The 22,810-nt window shown below is 27.0% G+C and overlaps 1 protein-coding gene across 3 annotated transcripts in view; it reads left to right on the forward strand.

The window, feature by feature from the left end:
- Window positions 1-22,810, forward strand: part of LOC126905467 (LHFPL tetraspan subfamily member 1 protein-like) — a 111,848-nt gene that overhangs the window by 57,283 nt on the left and 31,755 nt on the right. Inside the window, exons 1-2 of one of the 3 annotated variants that reach the window (XM_050685191.1) lie at window positions 5,494-5,604; window positions 5,809-5,921. In XM_050685191.1, coding sequence (XP_050541148.1) covers window positions 5,818-5,921 — 104 coding nt within the window. In that variant the 5' untranslated portion in view covers window positions 5,494-5,604; window positions 5,809-5,817. Of the gene's footprint in view, window positions 1-5,493; window positions 5,605-5,647; window positions 5,752-5,808; window positions 5,922-22,810 lie in introns of those variants that run through there. The other 2 variants (XM_050685189.1, XM_050685188.1) reach the window with 2 other exon arrangements.

Here is a 22,810-nt window from a genome sequence, read left to right on the forward strand (position 1 = left end):
GGTAATTCTGGGCGCAATTATTATATTCTCTTATTAGTACGGATGAACACGTGTTTAACATCCATCCAAATTGTCAATTATTCTAGTTTATCGTGTTATACGGTTTAAGAATATTGTTTTAAACGCGAATGAAATGTCTGTGGTGTAGTTTGAATCAAACCTAGAATTTAAGTATTCTAATGCAATTGATGATATTTAAACGTATTCCTCGACGACACCAATGCAATACTTGCAAATACTTTTGCACTATGATATTATTTTGATTGCAACGTGCGTATGACAAACAAAGGAATAAATCAACAGTTTGACAACTGACAAGATTTCTCATAAGAATTATGTGCCGAGTGTTCTGGAAATGTATAATTTATATAATGCATTAACTTGAATGATAAATCATATTATACATAAGAAAGCAATTAATTTACCTACCGAGTAGATGCCAGAAGTTATATACGAATTTCACATATTATAGCACTCCATGCAAGGCTGTGCACGTTAACACGTTTTTTGAACTCTTTGAGTTCAATTAATTTCGGAAAGATTAAGTTAAGGTGTAAGTTAACAAAAATATTTTTTTAACTTCGTTAAGTCGAAAGCAACTCGGAAAAGAAATTAACTTAATTAAAATAACTTAATTAATTTTTTTTCTCATTATACTCTCAAATAATATCGATTAGGATATTTTCCCGTCTTCTCCAGTGATTGAAAATTGCGCTCTTTGTTAATTATTACCAGAGAAGTATAAACATTGCCGCAACTAATAAGCAAGGGACCCGTAGTCGCTTTTTTGTCGGGTGACGCCGTTTGCATTTCCTCTCTGGCTATTTTTATTTTGTAAAATACATTAACACAACAGTTTCCATGTTGAAAATAGTAAAAACTTCAATTGTTTGTATTTCTCTACATTGACGACTCTTATACTACTCAATATATGACGAATACGCACTTTATATTAACAGTCAATATAATTCACCAATAAAATAAATAGCAATGAAATTAAATCTTAGCGCTCTATTACTGCCAACATTTTATTCAAATAACGGCGTCAATATTTTAAAAACGCTTTTCAATAATTATTGATATTCCACCATTTTATATTTAAACATATCCTGTGCGAAGGGAAGTGTGCGTTTTTTATTTACTGTTAGCATATGGCAATGCGCACTATTAAAAATGTCCTATACTTTATCGTATCTTTTATTACAACTTTATCTTCAATAGTAGTGTATCATAATAATCGTAATAAGGAATATTTCGTTTTAGTTTTTATATGACCACCTTCTGAAAAAATTTCAAAATCAGTATTTTATAAAATTACGTTTTATCTAGACATTAAAACAAAAATCAATCATATTAAAGTACAAATTTGAAGTAATTTTTATATCTCTATACTAAACAAACATAAAATTAACACGTTATTAAAGTTAAAAAAAACGAGTTATTTAATATAATTTAAATTTTCTAATGAGCTAATGTCCAGCTTTGACTAAATATAAGTAAAAATATTGGGTTAAATTGCATCAATGACATAAAAATAATGGGTGTGAAATGCGTTATAAATATACACCATTACGATCGCGGCATTATGTATTAAAATGCTTATAACTCAATGAGACTTATCCTAAAATTGTTATGGACCAATAAAAAATGTTCGTAATAAAACGGCTGAAGATTAAAAATTTTGAAATAAATAAAAACTAAACTTTTTCCTTATTTCTTATTAGTAGAAATTGATAAAAAATGGCACTACTTCTAAAACACGTAGTGTCAGAAGGCAATAATTATTTTTAAAAATATTTCAACAAAATGATAATTACATAAAAAGTTATATGCATTGTCAGTTAGGCCTGACACACCTGTATAAACAGTAGCGTGTTCAGAAATTTTAATTGGGGGGATATTATCAAAATATGCTACTCCCGTGATCTTTTTTTTAATCATCAGATTTTTTTGTATGCTTCTATATTAGTAGTTAGGTTTCTCCTCACGTTAGTAAATATTATACTTGGTGGCCTATATCAAATACTACTATATTAATATAAATTTACAAATATTAATTCTTTATAAAAACAATGGATTATGAATATACGACACGATGAAAAAAACTACTTTATATTAACAACACATCCTGTATGAAATATATAGTATATTGTCTATTAATTATTGATACGATCATGAGACAATGTAACGAAATTGATTAAAAAAACAAACTTTATTCTAGATAACTTAAATTATACTGATAAAAATTTAACTAAAATCTACCAAAGTGCAACCACATTATTTTGAGTTGCAGCTGCTCCCATGGGGTAAATAAATCCCTCATCCTCCCCATCGGCACGCGCCTGCTTAGAACACTTATACATTTTTGTGTTCGCGCTGTAAAGGTGACGTAGGTATTTATCAATAATTTTAAAAGTAGCAAAATCCAACGCTGTTGGTCAAAAACAGTAATTGTGTAAAAACTACTACTGTAAGTGACAACTCGCTTGATTATTTTTTCTAATTAATTTATTGCTTAGTTAAACAAAATCAAAACTTTACCCTCGACATCATCAAAAAAATTACTCGTATTCAAATTATTTAAAATATAAACTATTATGATTAGACCAACCTTATCAAACATGTCAAGCGAGACCAAAATTATCAATGAGACTAATGTGTGAAAATAAATACATGAAATAGCATCGTTAATCATTCGCGCTTCATAAATTTTTGTTGAACGTTAGATCATTTCATACAAATATTCCGAATGACGCCGTCCTATTAATTAATATTAATTTAATACAGGCGACCAAAATGTATACAAATATTATACGTATTTGTATAAGGTTTTTTTGATTTATCTCTTTGCCGATCATCATTATTTCTTCTAACTTAGTTACTGAAAATCGTCTATTGAGGATCACTATTGAATGAATTGCGGATTTTATTAATAGTATTTCGCCGAGCTCCTTTGATTGATTTACATATGCGTTTTCCGGGTGAATTATAATTAATCTATTGACATTAACCAGGCGCGCTAATAAAAAGTTGTCAGTTTCAAGACGCACACAAACATAAACAGAGAGTTGTAATCGCGTACGATTTTTTATGTGTTCGGTGTCACAAGATTTATATAATACCGCAATAATGATTTTTGTTGTACCAGATGTGGCTTAATGCACCGCTGTACTTTACGCGCCACCCACTCGTTGATGGCCACTACAGCCGCTCTTGTTTCACGTCCCGTTTCCTGTCTGTTCCTCAATAATAATGTACACTGCTGTCGCTTTAACCGTTTCTGCACTTATCGAGTAAATATAGTATTTTTCGATGTAATTAAAGGCGCGGTGGTGGCGTACAGCTTGTCAGAAAGAAGATAATGGCCTTTATTTTCTTCGGTCTAGAACAAGAAAAACAATAACAGAGTATTTAAGAGGTTCGGCCACAGAGACATCCTGTCATCCGATAGAGAACCGTAGACTTTTATTTACGGCCACTGATGTCGACCACCGCCGTCGCGAACCTTCTTCAGTAACTATTATCTACCCGCTGACTCGCCATTTCTCTGTTAATGGATAAAGCGATTTCACCGGAGACAGTAGAAATTGGTTANGTGGTGGCGTACAGCTTGTCAGAAAGAAGATAACGGCCTTTATTTTCTTCGGTCTAGAACAAGAAAAACAATAACAGAGTATTTAAGAGGTTCGGCCACAGAGACATCCTGTCATCCGATAGAGAACCGTAGACTTTTATTTACGGCCACTGATGTCGACCACCGCCGTCGCCGTCGCGAACCTTCTTCCAGTAACTATTATCTACCCGCTGACTCGCCATTTCTCTGTTAATGGATAAAGCGATTTCACCGGAGACAGTAGAAATTGGTTATTACCGATCCCGTCTATTGTTCCGTGCGCTTAGTCGTCACCCCAAACACATAATAACAGCGATAATTTCAAACTATTAAACAGTATTAATGTGCACACTGACATTGGCGCACAATCATTTCGCCGGTCAAATGCGCCCGGTTGCGTTTAACGCGCCGTCCGTTCCATTCAAACCGAAACGGCGTATTCAATAAAATCGGACTTCCGCATGCCATCCAGTCGTGTGGTATCACAGTTTTGTTGGGAATATATTTATGTCATAAAGAAAAATAGAGGTTCGTGTACGCACAATGAATTCGTCGGGAAACGGATAAGAACAAACGACTTAGCGGTGACGTGATGTTTTATCGACACGGAAAATAAATGTACAAAAGTTTCAATGCTTCGCAGTTCTTGTAAGCACTCGACGGTTTTAACGTGAATGACGTTAACATTTTCCAATAGTAAGACGTATCAAAAGTTTTGAGTTAAAAAAAAAAAAAAAAAACTGAAAGATTTTCAATTGACATGTTGTTTACAGTGCACGATTGAAGATTACACATAAACACTAGCGGGTAAATTTTAAACGTGTTACCTTCCAAGAGGGGCTAAAAGGGCCCAGCTCGCCCTCATTGGTCGTGCTAAACCAATGTATTTTAGTCGAGAAATCGCCCAAGAAAAAAAAAAACATTTTTTTTGGTATTGGTTTTTTGAAATATTCTTTAACTTTTATTATTGAACGCTTATTTGTTGCAATGTAAACAATGTTGAATATTTTATACGTTTATTAATTTTTATCTTCTAGTGTAATTTATTCAACATCTTTTTTAATAAATTAATGTTTTTAAGAGTTGTATACAACAAATTTGTTGTAGGTATAAAAAAAAGCATTTAATTCATTATTTGGTTTGGTTTTTGATTTATATTTTTTACTGTAATTATCACTTCATTCAAGTATAACAACATTTTTGCATTTGAAATAATTCTTTTGGTTTTATTAGCATAACGTTTTCAACATTTCCGAAAAAAAATAAAAAACATTTTATTACAAAAAAATTATATAGGAACACATTTATTGGAATCGCAAATCTAATACTTTATGTGTTATCAGTTAGTAATTTAATACTGATTAAATCACTATCATAAAATAAGAATATAAATTTATACTGCCATTTTCTAATACTGAAAAAACCTATAGAGCTATTAAACTACAACAATAAAACAATAACGATACAAGTGATGATGATAAAATGATGATCGAAATAACATCATTAATACAGAACGACATTATTTCGGAGAAATAAAAATCAATACTGTCGCATTTACTCTGTTAAGTGATCTGCTAGATGATTTCTTTATTTTACTATTTAACTAGATGTTTTTCTTAAAAAACTTCTGTGTAAATAATTTATTTATTTAAAAGAAAAAGTATCTAAAGTAAAAAGTTTGAAATCAGCAGCTGTATTCGACTAAAATAACCTTTTCTTCTATACAAAACAAAACGATTATTTGGTTTCCAAATGTGTTGTACGTGATTCTTGTTGAGTGTAAACTAGTACATTTTCACAATTTATGTTTTAATAAAAGAAAGATAAATAAAAGTGCGAGTTTCTATTCTTCTATCAATAGTACACTATCTATAAACTTGTCTAGATAACATTTAAACATAAGTTATTATAAATTTTTCAAATCGGAATCATTAAGAATATATTTCCCGTAAACACGTTAAAATTGTTATGTGAAGGGAACTATTTCAACAGTAAATTATTAAAAATTATAATACCTATTTTATACATTTTTCTAAATATTTTATTAGTTTTCAAAAGATAACAATTTTAAATAATAATAATTAATGCAATGACCGTTTATTTTAACAATAAAAATTCAATATTCTCATGTTGTTCATGTTAGTTTTAGTTTGTTTTAATACAATCAGTTGATTTTGAAAATAAATTTCCTTTAGGGGCGATTGATGGATCAAGCCGATGCATATTTCAGTTCGTTTCGCCGATGCAATTATCCACGACATATATCTAATGGAACAATTATTATCAGAGAATGTGGAAGATATGCCAGGTAATCTTTTTTATATGTTAAAAATAATTAAGTTCTAATAACTCATGTAAATAACTTAAACTCACGCGGACAAATTTAACTGAAACCTTAAATAATTTTAATTTTACTGTAAAAATAGATAAGAATCCATACAGTTTAATATGATAATTCAGAATGTCAAACCATGAATTAGGTTTGGTGTTCTTTTTAAAAATTTATTAATTAAAATTCGAAAATAATTACAAATGAAGAATAATTTTTAATAGTTTGACTGTTATTAGTTAAATATTTCATGTCATTAAATGGAAAATAACGAGGAAGAATATGCACAACCAATTATGTTATGGTAGAAATTAAATTGATTTTTTTGTTAGAAATATTATTGGTCATTAAAATATTTCCTGTATTTATAAATTTATATCATAATAATTTATATACGTTATGTATTTAATAATCATTATGTATTAATCTCTAAGAACTTTTAATTAGATTGACAAAAAGCAAGAGAGTAAAATTGAAATAAAATTCTGAACAAGTCAGTTTAATAAAAATTTTATATGCTTTCCATTAAATGACCGTAGTTTTATAACTAAAGCGGCACATATTTTATTACATACTTTAGAGGTTTACCACAAGGTGCTTTAGTCTACAGAACACTACCCAATTATTATAAAATTAATAATTTCTCAAATGTTTAATTAATTCAATGTAAAAGGAATAAAAGATAAATTTAATTCAATTTTGTAAAAATAACATGTTAAAAAATTTTATTTTTACGCATAATTTTAAACATCTTATGATAAAAAATGTTTCATTAATTTTAAATAAAATTTTCTTATATATGCATATAATCAATAATGTGGTTTTCGGAAAGTAAGTTGATTATATATAGGTAATAAAATACTTTATTCCTTGTATTAAAAGGTAAAGTAAATTTGTAATATTTGGGTTCTTAAAAAAAAAATATACATATATATAGAGTAAAGCTGAAAACGCTTAGTGTTTAGCATCCGGCCTTGTATTACAAAGCAAATGAAAGCTCTAGAAACTTAAGTTTTTAGAAAAATAGTGACATGAGAAATTCAACAGTGATGAACGCTATATTAGTAATGCAAATGGCAACATATAACTTGTATATTAAGATTTTTTTTGTGTACATTTGTACATTTTTGTGTACAATACTGAAAATGAAATTGGATGTACCAAACTCATGTTTTGACTTGACGCACACAAAAAAAGATATATTTTTATTTTTAACATTACCACTACATCGTATAATTTTCTCATTAGTCGAATTAAAATGTTGTGTAAATACCATTAAAAATTATAAAGAGTTTCTAATTGAACGTTGAAAATCTCAACGTGAAACAGTTTAAAATTTTTAATTAAAAAAATATGTTCATAAAATAATTTTTGGCTACGATTAAATGTTGTAAGCATAAAGCAGTTTCCAAAGATAGTATTTTATTTTAAATGATTTTTCATATTGAAGAAAAAAGTATAAAGTATATTTACAAATTAAAAACTTTTTCACTTGATGTATGTATAATATTTTGTATAATAATGAGTATTTTGTAGTATACACTGTCAAATTTCACGCACTTGAATTTAAAAATATAAAAGGTATGAAAAAGTAATAAATGGCTTTTTGTGAAACTTTAACCTACATGACTTTAAAACAAAACTTTACTTAGGATATCGTTAGTGTATTTTAAAACATGTAAAATATTACCTCCTGCACTTTCTGATGACACTGCTATTAAACAAGTCTTTGAGCATCATTTTACGGCCCTTACCACTCATGTGAAAAGTAAATAAAACATCGGGAGTAGAAGTATTTGTCGGTGACGACTACCGAACATAAACTATATACTTCTATGAAGCCTTAGTCGTGTTACAACTGTAAAACTTAAAAGTTTTATCCCTTTGGACTATCTCCAGACGTTAATACATTAAAAATAAAGTATACCTATCATCTGTTACCGGTCAGAAGCACTGGGAAATTATACTGTGTACATATAATGTAAGTTATACAAAAAAATGTAGTCTAATGGAAGAGTTGTGCGATTTCAACTTAAATTATCGTGATATCCAGTAAATTATGGTAAAGTTAATGGATAAAAAATAAATAAAAAACTGACAATGTCCTTTAGTTAAAATTTAATAATGATAAATAAAACTTGAATATTTTTTGTAATCGTAATTGGGTCCTCTGTAAATATATCTCAATATTAATAATAATCGATTATTATTTTCCATTTAAAATTATAATTATACTGAATAGAATTTTATTTGTTGTTTATCCTCTTTATACGTTCGATATATTTTATTGTTTTGTATATTACTATAATTTTTGACATTCCAATAAAATAGTCTTCGGACTATTTTAGATGTATATTCTAAACAGCTAAAAAAAAAACGTAAAAATACGTTACCGCAGTTATATATTTTTGGTAATAAAGTGATTTTTGAGTGTTATAAATGATTATTTTGATGGAGACATTTTTGACTTCTTAACGTGACTTTCCAAAACTCATACAGTATGCATGAAAAATCATTTTTAGTAACTTTAGAGTTTTATAACTTTTTATTATTTTTCATTATAAAATAGAACCGGATGGGAAGGAGAGTTATATTAAATACTTTTGTTACAATTTATTTTAACAAGCTTTTAGTTTGATTCAGTAAAAAATAATGGAATAATGTTTTATCTTAAATTGTTTCGTTGAAATTTGTTCGTTGTGTTAACTATATTCAACAATATTAATGAGTGCTAACAAAGATGATTTATATAATTTAACAGCAGTCTCTAGAGGTTAATTAAATGTTATAAATTAGACCAATGCTACTTTTAAACTTTGCACGACTCCTAAATTCTAAATAAACAAAATAATCATGCCTAAAGTGTTAAATTATTGAGTGTAATAATTTAAAAGTTTGCGTATGTGCAAGTTTATAGTATTCAAAATTAAACAACACACTAGCGCATAAAATTTTAGTAATTAACTATTTTTACTAAACCTAATAAAACAATAGGAAATTATAAGATAGGACGAACATTTATTATTCTTTAGGCGTGCCCTATATTTTATTGTAATTGATTGATATCTCGAAAAAACTTTAAAAATACAAAGTATTAAATAGTCGACACAAAATTATTATACTTAAATATTATTCAGAGTACTACAAACATTTTTGTAGAGATTTTTTTGTGTGAGTGTTTTTATGATTTATGGTACTTGAGAGTTAGCTTTTTCATTATTGGAATGTAATTTTAAAAACATCAAAAGAAAATCGTATATATAACTTGAGTTGAAATCAGTAACATTCCAAACACTTTTTACCTGATATTTTCTAATAGCATAATATTTTCTTAATTACACTATCATAATTTTCTTCCATTTACTTCTCTGTAAGTATTTGAAACTAAATCAGTTAACCATTTGAATTGATAAGAAATAAACGAAAGGTCAGACGACATTACATTTTTTGGATTACGGTCGAATGACAAAAAGACAGACTTTACTGAAAGTTGTAACCATATGCTTGAGAATAATACTTATTTACGTTAAAGAAACTTCAAACCCTTTATACTAAAATCATAGACTACTATAGTAGTATCGATCGATACAAAGCACGAGAACTAAATCTCTTCTACAATAGTACAAAAAAGATGTGAAGTGTATGTAATATATATTTTGTGTTATAAAGTCTTTCAACAATACCTTATGGTTCGTAATCGAGTATTAATAAGAAATTGTTACGTACTTCAATTATAGTTAATTGGATCATAACATGTACATGAACTAATCGTCAAAATGTGAAATTATTTTAAATCAATTAAATTTCGAAAGAAAAATACATTATAAATATAGTAAGTCAATAATTAAAAAAATTATATTAACTTAGAAAACAATATTTTCCTAGTAAATTTTCTATAAAGTTCAATTTACCTAATATAAAGTATTCAAAAGATTATTTTCGAATTATTCATTATATAATTTATTTTTTATTATAAGCAAAAAATATAAAACTTAAGGCTTCACAGCTGATTTAAATATTTCATTTAAATACATTTTATATTATTTAAAGATCTTGGGTAAAAATGTAATCTTCACAGTCATTGAGATAGTGATGAAAAAACTGTCAGATTTAATTTGTTCATTTTGGTTTTATGTTATCGTTCAACTGATTTAATGAAGCAGTTTAAATTTATCAAATTGGCTATTGAAGTTGTAAATCTTTCAATTTCATTAGATATTTAATTTAACTTTCACTACTAATGTATACTACTAAAAATATCTTTAATAAATTTGAAAAACCAAAGTTAAGGAAGATATTGAATTGTTTTAATTTATATCTATAATAAAAACATAATTGTACAATTAGGGATTAATTTTTAGTCTTACAATATATATTATATATATAATAATAATAGGTGCCTATTTAACTTTCGAAATGTACCTCTGAAATATTTTTATGTTAATTTATTAATGTTATCAAAATCAAGAAAACACTTTGACGTATAAATAAATAAATTATATTATTAAACAAATATTACTCTTATTTTGCTATTAAAAATTAATTTGGAATGAACTGAAATATGAACTATGATTGAGATATGAGGATGAAGATTCATTTTTTATGATAGCTGCTCAATTTTAAGGTAATTGATTAATATTGTTACTTTGTGCTCTAAAATCAAAAATCAAAAAATGTATCTTTTTATTGTGCAACAATTTAGTATAAACTAACACAGATATTTTTTTATAATGAGAATTAATGTACATTGAGAAATATCACTTTTTTTTTTGCTTGTGTAATTGTATTTTAAAGAAAAAACGTTAATCTTTCTTACTTTATCACTGTCGACATGACCGGATTACTTTCAAAAGTATTATTATTATTATTATTAAGTATACTTTTTTGAGGAATATAAAAATATAAAACTCAGAAAATGATTTACCAACGCAATAAAAAGAGAGTTTTTTATTCAATTTTTCATTCGTCCAAAATTAATAATGCATGCCCAGCGGTTATTTGTTTCAAAATTAAATTTATTATTTTATTAAATAATGAACATTCATGCCACTTTTAATTTTTATTTAATTTCTTATTAGTAATTCTAATTATGTTGTGTATATTATTTTATTTGATTATTTTTAAACACACACCTAATAGTAGTATTTTAGGCGAATTATTAAACCTTTACAAATAATTAGATTAAAATATATCGTCAAATTAGTCAACCTGGGGCAGTTTTAAACTTTGTACAATTAAATATCTATTATAATTTTAGTCGTATCAATCTGCATCACCAATAAGTAGTGTTAAAAAACACTAAATATCTATTTATAAAAATTGAGTGATAATATTTGTAAAATATTTAACTCACCTAAGTTTAACTATTGCCCCGAGTGGTCTATTTGATTGTACCAAATCAGGTGCATGCTAATAACAATTTTATCTTTTATTAATATTATTTTGAAAAAAAAAAAAATGAATTATATTAAACTGAGTAGAGTTCAAACAGTTTCAAAAAATCTAAATCCGCTGGAATTTATTCTATATGAGTGAGTATGTTCCCTTAAAATATCGATAAAATGTTTAACAAATTAGTTTTGCATTTTCCATAGTTTTTTGAGTCAATTTTTGTAGACCATCGTCTATTATCATCACGTGTTTGGAATGGGTTCTGCTGGTTTTATTACTCATGATAAAATTTAATAAAGATTGAAAAATGATGCTGCTCATAAAAAATAATTTAAAATTGTTAAACTTTTTAGTCAGTGAATTAAACTTTAGTAAAAAATGAAATATTAAACACTATCATTACTAGAAAAAAATGTTTACTTGTGTTTTGTTGACTAAATTGTTTTTGAAATACTCTATGACATCATATGATAAAATGATCTTTGTAAATTATACATTTTAAAAAGTAATTATTATAGTATAAGGTTACTTAACTGTTTTTTTAATTATTGTTAATAAAAGGATAATAAATCTAAAAATTTTGTTATAACCTAATGGCTATTGAATAAATATTTTTTATTATTTTAGTTTTCCTTATTTAATTATTTTTTTATTTCATTAACCCTCAAAATTTACTTGAATAAATAAGATAACATTTTTTTAAAGTGAAGTGACATATAAATTTATTGTGGTAATAAACCTCAGGCTACGTATATATTGTGCTTTAAACATAAGGTAAAAAATATGAAAAATTGGTTAAAAATATCAACACTCAAATACTATAGAACATAACTCTTTTCTATGGTATTGTCAACCCGTTTTAAAGAACACAATTAAATTCGTTGATATCAAAAGGCCAACCTTTATTGTTAACGGTGAAATTTATCATCAGTTACATTTTTCTTATTGTTATAAGGTGCATTCCAGTAATCTTTTATTGCAGTCGTCACCACACTGAGGAGTAATTAAGATTTAATCGAGTCTATCTACCGTGTATAATTTCTTATTATTGCGCCCATTTAATTACCAGACAAAAACGTTCTTCGACCTATCTACGTTTATCCTCGTAAATGATAATTTTGCNTTTAATCGAGTCTATCTACCGTGTATAACTTCTTATTATTGCGCCCATTTAATTACCAGACAAAAACGTTCTTCGACCTATCTACGTTTATCCTCGTAAATGATAATTTTGCAACCATTCCCGACAACAGCGCCTTAAAGCGCAATTATGTGACACATACANGCAACCATTCCCGACAACAGCGCCTTAAAGCGCAATTATGTGACACATACACACATTGTTACTAAATAGAGAGCCATAGCCGACCGTTTTAGAGGTTGCGCTACTGAATTAATATATTTTAATTAACATTTCGGATAAATGCTAATAAAACCGATACTTACAATTCTACGAAATCCGGTTATTTAAAAAACAACTAAACATATTGTTTAAATCTAAATTTGTTTTAATAATACATTTTTAACAACATATAATTTATTCAAGCTAATACAAATAGTCAAGAGTAATAAAAATACATAAAAGGAAAAAAATCGCCTCGTTAAGAATTTAAATGTTTATTATTATTAGCAAAAGAAAACAAAAGCCCTCTCTTATTAGTTTTGTTATAATTTAGCATCAAAACAAAATTACAATACATTATTTTACTTTCATCCAGTTTTTTTAATGAAATCAATTTAATCTTAGAATAATTTCACGAATAACTAATTGCAATTAATTATAAAATTTCAATGGGCTGAAAAAATTGCTTGAATAATTTCCTATATTATTTTAAAGCAATTACAGTATATCGAGTCGACAATGCTTTACACTTCTTTTTTAAGTATCTTGTATTAGAATTAATATTGTGCACAAACTTAGATTAACTTTTTTAATTGCAATTTTGTAATCTTCCGGTACATTAAGCTCAGTTATTATTATTTTTTCATTACGCTTAGACAGAAGAAAAGTACGTCGCGTATAATAATTCAATGTTAGATAAAGTTTATTGTTAATTTTCTTTTAAAGAAACCTTCAAGTTATGTTCACTGATTCAGTTTAATTATAAACTCGTGCAATTTTTTCTATGTTTTTCATTTTTTTAGAGGTAACTGCAAGAGTAACAACAAAAGTCGCTATCGTTATCACTTTTATTTATTAAAAAGATTCGTCTACCACCAATCTCGCTCCATAAAAAAAAAGATGTATGCTTCATCTTGAATTTTATCTATCTCCTATTTGTATGTGTATATTCGATAACGACTTGGTAGCTGGCCAAACAGTCGTCACTAGGTGGACGACATCGGGGTTGTGTTCTCTTCCTCTCTCCTTCCCCTCGTTAAAGGCAATTCCGATTCACTCGGTGCGAAATTTATTACATCCCCATGCCCATCCGCAGATAAGAAGAGTAAAGATCGTGTAATGTACCCCTTCTCCTCCGACCTGTCACATACCAGAGACCCTCCGTCGAAGTTCTCGTTGTTTTGATAGTGCAAAAATGCGAATCCACCGTACCACAGCGTGCCGATAATTCGTTAGCCCCCATTGGCCGTGATACCGGAAATCAGTATCCGGTGTTCGAACGCCACCGGAAACGTCTAGTCAAGTGGATATTGCTGAAATCCTGTGCCAAAATCTGATATCAAGAGTTTCTCGATTATTGTTTTCCCGTGACAACGCATCACAATTGTTTATCCGTTTCTTTTATTGTTATGCTGACAACACTTCAAAATTCTGTGCTACTTTATTGAAACTTAAAGTCTTATGAAAAAAAATCGCGCAGTAATAAATATTTGAAAATATTTCGCAAGAACCTTGCGGAAGTAATATTTTTAATAGCAACACGAAGTTATAATAGTTTAATTTAAAATTGTTCCATTTAACATATTAACAAGCGTTCAATTTTCAACATTAAAAATCAAAATTAAAATGTCACTTTCAGTGAAAACTTTTAATGGATACCGTAGAATCAATGATATAATAGTAATAATCAATAAGACAAGGTGTTAGATGATAACTCGAAAAACACTTTAGCTGAATATGAACTCGTGATGTCCTACACTATTTACAATCTAAATTAGTTTGAAATTAACTGAAATAAATTAAATTTCAAAAAGATTAGTTTAAAACTAAACATGTGCGAAAAAGATTTTTGTTTTATCAATCGGACTAAATTTTAAGTTTTAAGTTTGGTTTGAATTGCGCATTTTTACCACATTACTATTACTGAACATTAGTGAAATACAAAGATAACTTTTTTTTGATATTGAAAATATTTCTAATATTCTCTAAATTATTTGGACGTATATATGTATGTATTAATGATAGAATATAAGTTAGTGATATTAAAAACATTTTTTTTTTTTAGTAATCGGGCGTCTCGGGTGGTTAAAATCAATCGTATGATATAAATATAGTATAGATAGTTAACCTTAAAAGACGATTGAATAAATTGTATTTATTTATTAAACGACAAAATTTAATTAAAATATTATTATCAATTAATCTTTTTTACTTAATAAATATTCCGGAATGCTTTGTCGTAAATAAATAATATAGAAGGATCAATGTTTTTAAGTTTTGAAAANTAGATAGTTAACCTTAAAAGACGAATGAATAAATTGTATTTATTTATTAAACGACAAAATTTAATTAAAATATTATTATCAATTGATCTTTTTTACTTAATAAATATTCCGGAATGCTTTGTCGTAAATAAATAATATAGAAGGATCAATGTTTTTAAGTTTTGAAAAAATACACTTTAGATAATAATTTGTTTTTTTTTTCGTCAAACTTTCGCTCGTTCATTTTAACCCGACACATCGTTTCAATCATGGTCCAGCAAATTTATATTTAGGGGGATAACAACATACGTCTGAAAACATGTAATAGTCATCAATCTTCATTCAGCAATACTATACTTTTACAGTATATTTAAAAAAAAGGTAAAGCGTGTGCGTGATTCACAAACTAAGTGTCCTCATCGATTTAATATTCTAAATCACTCAACAACAACAATTTTAGCATGTATAAATATTATAAAAAACTGACAATAAATTAGCATTAATCTATGTTTTTTTAGGGAAGTTTCATGGCATATTTATGGCATAAAACTTTTATTTTTTATTATTTTCAAAAGTAAAAATTTGCATAAGATTTCAATTGATATAGAATAGATTTATTATTATACCGTAACTTATTGAAATCAACTTATTTCAATGACGTTAAAATTTTCGCAAAAAATAAAGTCAATTTTACATAGAATTATATTTGTAAAAAAATAACAATACGATATTTGTAACATCAATTATTTTAATAAAAAAGAAAACTTATTGAGTATCTCAATTACAAATTTTATATTTTAAATATAGTTTTAAAGATTTTTTTACAGATTAGCAAATTGTTTACTTTAACGGAGTTGTTTTAATATTACTCAATGAAAAATAACTCATTACATAATAATCAATTACTTTTGCACTTGATAGTAAATGGCAAATAGATATCGCAAGCAAAGATATATTGTAAAACGAATCAAACTAAAAAGATAATTATAAAATTTATTTAATTTTTAAAATTTGATGCAAGTAAAAAAAATATTAATTGAGTTTTTATTTTTTTGAATTCGAGATTGTAAAAGTGTAATTTATAATTAATTTTTCATTAAAGCCTTTTACTTCAACGATTATTTTTTTTTCAATTATTGTTTTAATAATAAACTCTTAAAAGGTCATTTACCTTATCACTATGTAACTAATAAATAAAGATCAAACAAACGTGTAATGAAAATCTTTTATCATAACACCCATAGAATATTACATGACAACAAGTATTATTTAAATTCAGTAAAATTTGCAATATCGAAATTATTTACATTTTTATAACAATATATGACTTTTTGTTTTCACCTGGGATCCCCCCAAAATAGCGATTTCAAAAATCCTATTTTTATGGGTGACTCCCTTATTTACGGGGAACAAAAGATAATTTTTCAAATTTCAAGGGGAATGTAGTCTTTAAATAAATACAATTTATGATCTTTTATTGTATTGTTAAGTAAAATCAATTGAGTGAAAGTTGTGAAAGAGTTTCGACAGACAGATAAATTGAAAAAAAAAATGCAACTAAATGAAATCAATAATAAAATGCGTATATTATTTTTATTTTTCAATAAATTTAGTGGTCGCCTTGTATATGTGTTGCAGTGTTTTTTAAATATTTTTCGCTTTAATTAATTATTTATTTTCAATACCTAATAATCTATTTGATTCAGTGAGAAATTGAGAAGGTATTAATTTTACTTTGATGTGTTTATGTTTAATTTTTTATTTATTTTGATTTATTCAATGCTTAAATAATTACTCATAGAAAATATAAATTATATTTTCAAATTATAAATTTTACATTACTAATTGCAAGATAACATTAAGTTATTGGCGATATTATTTTAATTTTATTGTAAATGAGATTCGACACCTTATGAAGTTGTATAAATATGTAATATTTTTATCGAGCGAGAGTGTCAATAATTGACGTTCAGTAAATTATCTCTGTAATCGTGTCACCCGTTTGATCTAAAAAAAATAAGTCACTATTATTATTAATCAATACAATAAACTCGTACCTACATAGTTTCTTATTTTGTGTGCTCTGCGCATTTATCAAAATAATATGCATTCTTATATAATGTTTTTTTTAGTAAGGGAAAAACTAAATTTAACCTCTCCACCCAAAAATTGACCACGCTACGCCTTTGCTTCGTTTAACCCTCGTCTAGAATTGATAATATAAATTTTAAATCTTAAACTCATATTACTACATTGAGGTAGTGCGTATATACCTCATACATAACGCATACTTAATATTTATAAATTTAAGAAGTATATTGGTATCCATTATGTATTTTTTTATTTATTTTTGTTAAATATTTTTCAAATATTAAACGTAGTGTGACCAAATATATGAGAATATATTGTATTAATAAATAACCAATTGCTGAACTTTATTTCATATATGTCTTGTACATTGTACTAAAAAAATAAACGTTTTTGTATAATTTGTTTAAAATACCATTAAGGAATAAAGGTAAATACAAGTTGGAGTTGAAGGCCGAAACTAATAAAAAACAATATAGGTTTAACTAGGACTCGATCCTAAAATAAAATAAACATAGTAATAATTTCTATCCTTCCATACATTGTTTATAATTGTATTATTACCATAATTAATAATAATTTATAGTGCTGAAAGTAAAGTTAATTTTTGTTAAATTTACCCAACTTGAATTTCTCGGAAGAGTGAATTTTTTCAATGATATAATTTATGTGTAAATAAAATTGTGAATTCCCATAATATGATTTAGTAATAGCGAACGTTTTGTTGGAATAAAATTAGTTTGTTCTGAAATAGCGGTTGAATGGCAACATTATGCCGTCTAATTTGCGAATTTTATTCATACGTGTTCGTTACTTGTTAGTAAGAGTTGTGAGTTTTATTACGCCTATCCATTTGCCGGACACACTCCTATTTAGAAACGTGGAAAGAACAAATAGACTTTATGAGTTTTTTGTGGGTACACTACAACACTGATGCTGTAGTGGCGAACAGGTGATCAAAACATGCAACGCAATAGAACTGCGGCGAAACTCGAAGCAAACACAATGCGTATCGCGTGTACGAGAAAAAAAGAAACTGAGGAGTTTTTTGGTACTGAAAATAAATGACCGCGAATAAAACCGCGGGCGCGCATAGTAAGAAAACGTAAACGTGTATTACGCTGCTAGGACACGTTGTTATTTATTTATAGTTACCTATTCACGAACACACGCGTTACACTTTATATGTATTGCAATGGAACCTTCAGGATATGGCAATTGTAAGTTGGCGGGGTAGATATATATATATATATATATTTTTTCAATTTTTCTTCACATTTTTTCTTTAGCCTGTTTAGCAGCCCTGACGGCAGCCGGCGGTCCTTGTGACTTTGAACGTATGCGATTTCATTAAAGCACCGCTGTTTTGTTAACGGTTTTTTACGTTCGCTGCCGAATCACGTACGACGAAACAATAACATTTTCCACTATCAAAAACAGTCCACGTATGGAATCTCCGGAACTTTATTGACAACTCGGCTATCCCACAAACGCATATACGAACACTTTAACTGAGATATTAATATTGTTTATACAAATGCGATATTTTACGCTAGAAACCCATCACGTGCCGTTGTCTATGAATTTCGCATAAGACAACACTCCTAGTACAGTGTCTTATCACTTTATGACTTCAGTTCTGAAATGTCGTCATCATCACCGTGTAATTGTTCATGTTTTATGTAAGGTATCCCGTACAATTACAATTTTTTATTTTTCTGTAAAATGTACTAAATTTATGAATCATTGATATCTTTCGAATTCCCGCTCCAATTATTAACAAATCTTTATTTATATTTACAAAATGTTGCAATATTTTTATTTTGACGAAGACTTTTAACAACGCCCTTGTAAAAAAGTTCATACTATTAAATTTGATCGCATTAGTTCAATTATTGTTAGTTTACATTGATACGAGTAGTACTTTCTTCTGTATTTATTGTTGATATCAGTAAAAAAAAATCTATTATTAAAAATTCCAATCGTATCATAAATCTAACATAATATGCAGTAAACAAATTGAGTTCGTAGGTAATTACAAACTTTTTGGACTAGTGCCACCGAATGGAGGAAAATACATACAACAATACTTTGCTAAAAAGTCTATCGTCAAGTTAAACTAAATTATAATTTCAGAAATTTTGAGTAAAACTTATCAGACGCCAGTAAAATAACTTCCTAAAACTATTATGTTATATCTATAACCATACGACTGAACCATAACGGAATTCATTTTAAATTAACAGCAGTGTAAAAGTTTTATCGATTTATTTTCGAACTGGGTGATTGCTAATGAATGATAAATATTAGAACAATAATCAAACTTTCTTAAAATTATGTTGCATTATCCGTTTGATTGAAAAATCGTAAATTGAATCAGAGCAGGTAATTAAAAAACAACACTGTATTTTTATAGTTTTAAGAATTAAAAAACTTTGTTAAACTTACGTTTTTTAGAAAGTTATTAAGCAAGTAAAACCTTTTTGGGATAATTACAAAATAAAGCTTGTAAATAGTTGAAAATTGTTTCAAAGACACGACTTTAGATGTACTATATAAAACATTCAGTGATGATTGCATTTGCTGTTAAATTCTCTTATATTAAATACAATATACACATGTATGTGTAACAGTATTTTTTATGTATTCATTTACTGCTCTAATTAATTATATATTCGATTTTTTATATTCGTTTTGGTTTATAGAGTACTATTAAAATCATAGAAAATACTAATTACAATACGTGTATATAATAACTCTAAAAAAAAAAAAAATTGTAAATTATTATATCAAATATATTTAATTACAGTATAAACAATATTAACATGCAATAAGCTGATCATATTATTAAATTATAAACTTTCTAAATGCAATTATTCTATCTTAATATCTTATTTAATTCTATGCGATAAAAATGAAAACAGAAATATTAAAATTTTGTTATATAATCGATATGAAACACTGGCTAAGCCTTTTTATAATTTTAAAATAAACGGTTTAAACTGAAGTATTATAATATTATTGTAGTTATAAATACCCTTAGGAAATTCGAAATGTATTTTATCAAAATATGACTGAGTGAGAGCGAATAAATGCAAATATTAACTAAAATTCGAAGATAACAATAAGTTATTGACCCGATAACACGTCTTGATCGTTATGCTTCTGTATTTTTACTTTCAACTCGTTCATTAAAACTTTCATAACGAATTTGTTCAAAACTCAGTAGTTTAAATGTTATTTTAAGATATGGCATCATACTGATCGTGAAAATAAGGGTACTTCCAAAGAATATCCGCATTATTTGACGCTCAACAATATTGAACTAACAAGATAACAAATTGAGTTGGAAACTCTAACTTTTGCGAAAGCAATTTTATAGCTGAACACTATATCGAGTATCATTACTCATAAACTTGATGTAAAACACCTCTTTAACCTTTTTTGTTGTTTTAAATGGCAATCATATAAAAGATATTGTTAATTATTCCAATCATGCGTATGCCCAAAATGATTATAAAAAGTCTTTTTTTGAAAATTATTGAAGAATTTAAAAACATTATTTATATGATGAGATGTCTGATCAAAAAGTGCTGAGGTTTTCTCATAACGTGCTTATTTGTTTATGAAATATAATTTAAGTACCTCTTAGAAATTTTTTCACGCATCTTTCATACAGAGTGATTTATTAAGCGTACTATCCCTCATTTCTCGTTGAGTAATAATTTTTTCATAGTAATTTATAGATAACAATTTTCATAAACCATTGTATATGTAAAGTTTATTTTAAGAAAAATATAATCCAAAAGATATATTTCTGGGGTAAAGTTCAATGAGCACCTCCATTATTATTTTATAACTGTTTAACGGAAAATGGTGTAAATATAATGTTGTCTGATCGATAACCTGTTTTACATTAATAATTTTTCAAATATGAGCATTTTAAGGTTTAGAAAAGGTGAGGATTGTGGTAATCTTTTTCGAATGGATTGTTTTTTTTATATGATATCAATTCTCACTTACATTTCCGGTTTCAAAAAGTTATTGAAATTTAATGGTGCACTAGTTTGTAAAATAAATACAAACATAATTTTTGGCCAAAGAATAAATTCTTGAAATGGTACACAGTAAAATTTATTAGGAATACTACCTCTTATTTTTTAAATTAAATAAAACTCATAATATCTAACCGTAGAAATAATTATATCTTACAATTAACTTGATATTTACTGCAGTGCATAAAATTAAATAAAATTTTACTAAATTGATTTTAAATAATGAATCATCATATAACGATTGAATTAAGGGGAAGGGCTATATGTTTAATTAATCATCCTGTATATTTTGTGTATTTTAGCACAAATTATAGGCTTCCAAGGTTAGAGTTATAGTAAATGCTAAAATATAGTTACGCTTAATATCAAAATTGACTTCTTAAAAGTTAAATGACGGTTTTATAAGTGAGCATACATATATAGTGAACTAAATTAAATCTCGTACAGTAGACTCAAGCCAAGTAAAAATGAAATTGAATATGAAAATTTTATTTTGTAACTAGAAACACACGTCTTTTTACAAAGTTAAAATTTTAAATAAGTTTATTGGAAAGTTTTCAACATTTTCAACGTACGTATTAAGAAAATTGTGTACTTCCTTATGGATTATTTTAATGGTTCTACTCTTAAAAGTGAATAACGTATCATTTAAATAACACGTAGTGATTAATTTATATTATATAGTATTGTAAATTTTTTATAATAAGCCTGTTATTTAGGATATTCGTTTGTATTCATGTTTATTCATTTGTTGGAAGGGAACGTCCTCTATAAATATATGAAATCTTGGAATCGAAATATTTTCTATATATGTATTACTGTGTATGGTATCCTATTGAAAATATTCAGCTGATCTCAATGGTGTATACAAACTGGAGTTTTGTTGCCTGAGGAAAACCTTTTGTATTCTTTTTCAATATGAACAACGCCGATATTAATTTCTTCTTCGTATAATACCCCTCTGGCCAAAGCTGTCTCTCCCTAAGAGTATAAACTGCTGCTATAAATACAACACGGTAGCATAAACGTTAGCTGAGATACCGTTTCTCATTGTACATTCGTTTTCCCTTCAATAAAATCAGACTATATAGGAACCGAACAATAATTAATATATTGTTTTACGTTGGAACTCCATTGTGTTAAAGGCACATCAGTAAGTCGAATCAAAGAAATCAAAGGGCTGTGTTCACGTGTGTGTCTTCTTCAGTTATGAAGTCTTTGTTATATTGTACTCGTTATATTAATCGAGCGAACGTTTCTATGTCATTTTAATTCTTAGATCATACAAAGTCTGTAGAGTTTCAAGAGTAATTATTGTCTTTAAACTTCATACGTTACTTCAGTTAAGCGCCGATTGAAATACCAAACTAGCTGTAAATGTGTTCACAATAATGCATAATCGACTTTACTGTCATTTCGAATCATTCCCTAATCCTCTGTGTTATATTGTCATTCAATATTATTATACACATTTTATTTAAAATAATTATTATGAAAAATTAAGAAATAATTAATACTGAACATAAATCAATTTATTTATAAATATTTATCGTGTTATTTAATTTCAAAAATATTTAAAATTTATTGTAAAAAAAAAAAATGAATTAAACTTCCATAAACTATTAAGTGCGATTTATTAAAAATACCACTCCTCCATTTTTCACAAAATGTTTTTGTTATAAAAAATGTAGATTAAAATTTGATTTAATTTTATGAACCGCAGTAAAT

This window comes from Daktulosphaira vitifoliae, unplaced genomic scaffold, assembly GCF_025091365.1.
Source record: "Daktulosphaira vitifoliae isolate Bord-2020 unplaced genomic scaffold, ASM2509136v1 Scaffold_4, whole genome shotgun sequence".
NCBI lineage: Eukaryota > Metazoa > Arthropoda > Insecta > Hemiptera > Phylloxeridae > Daktulosphaira > Daktulosphaira vitifoliae.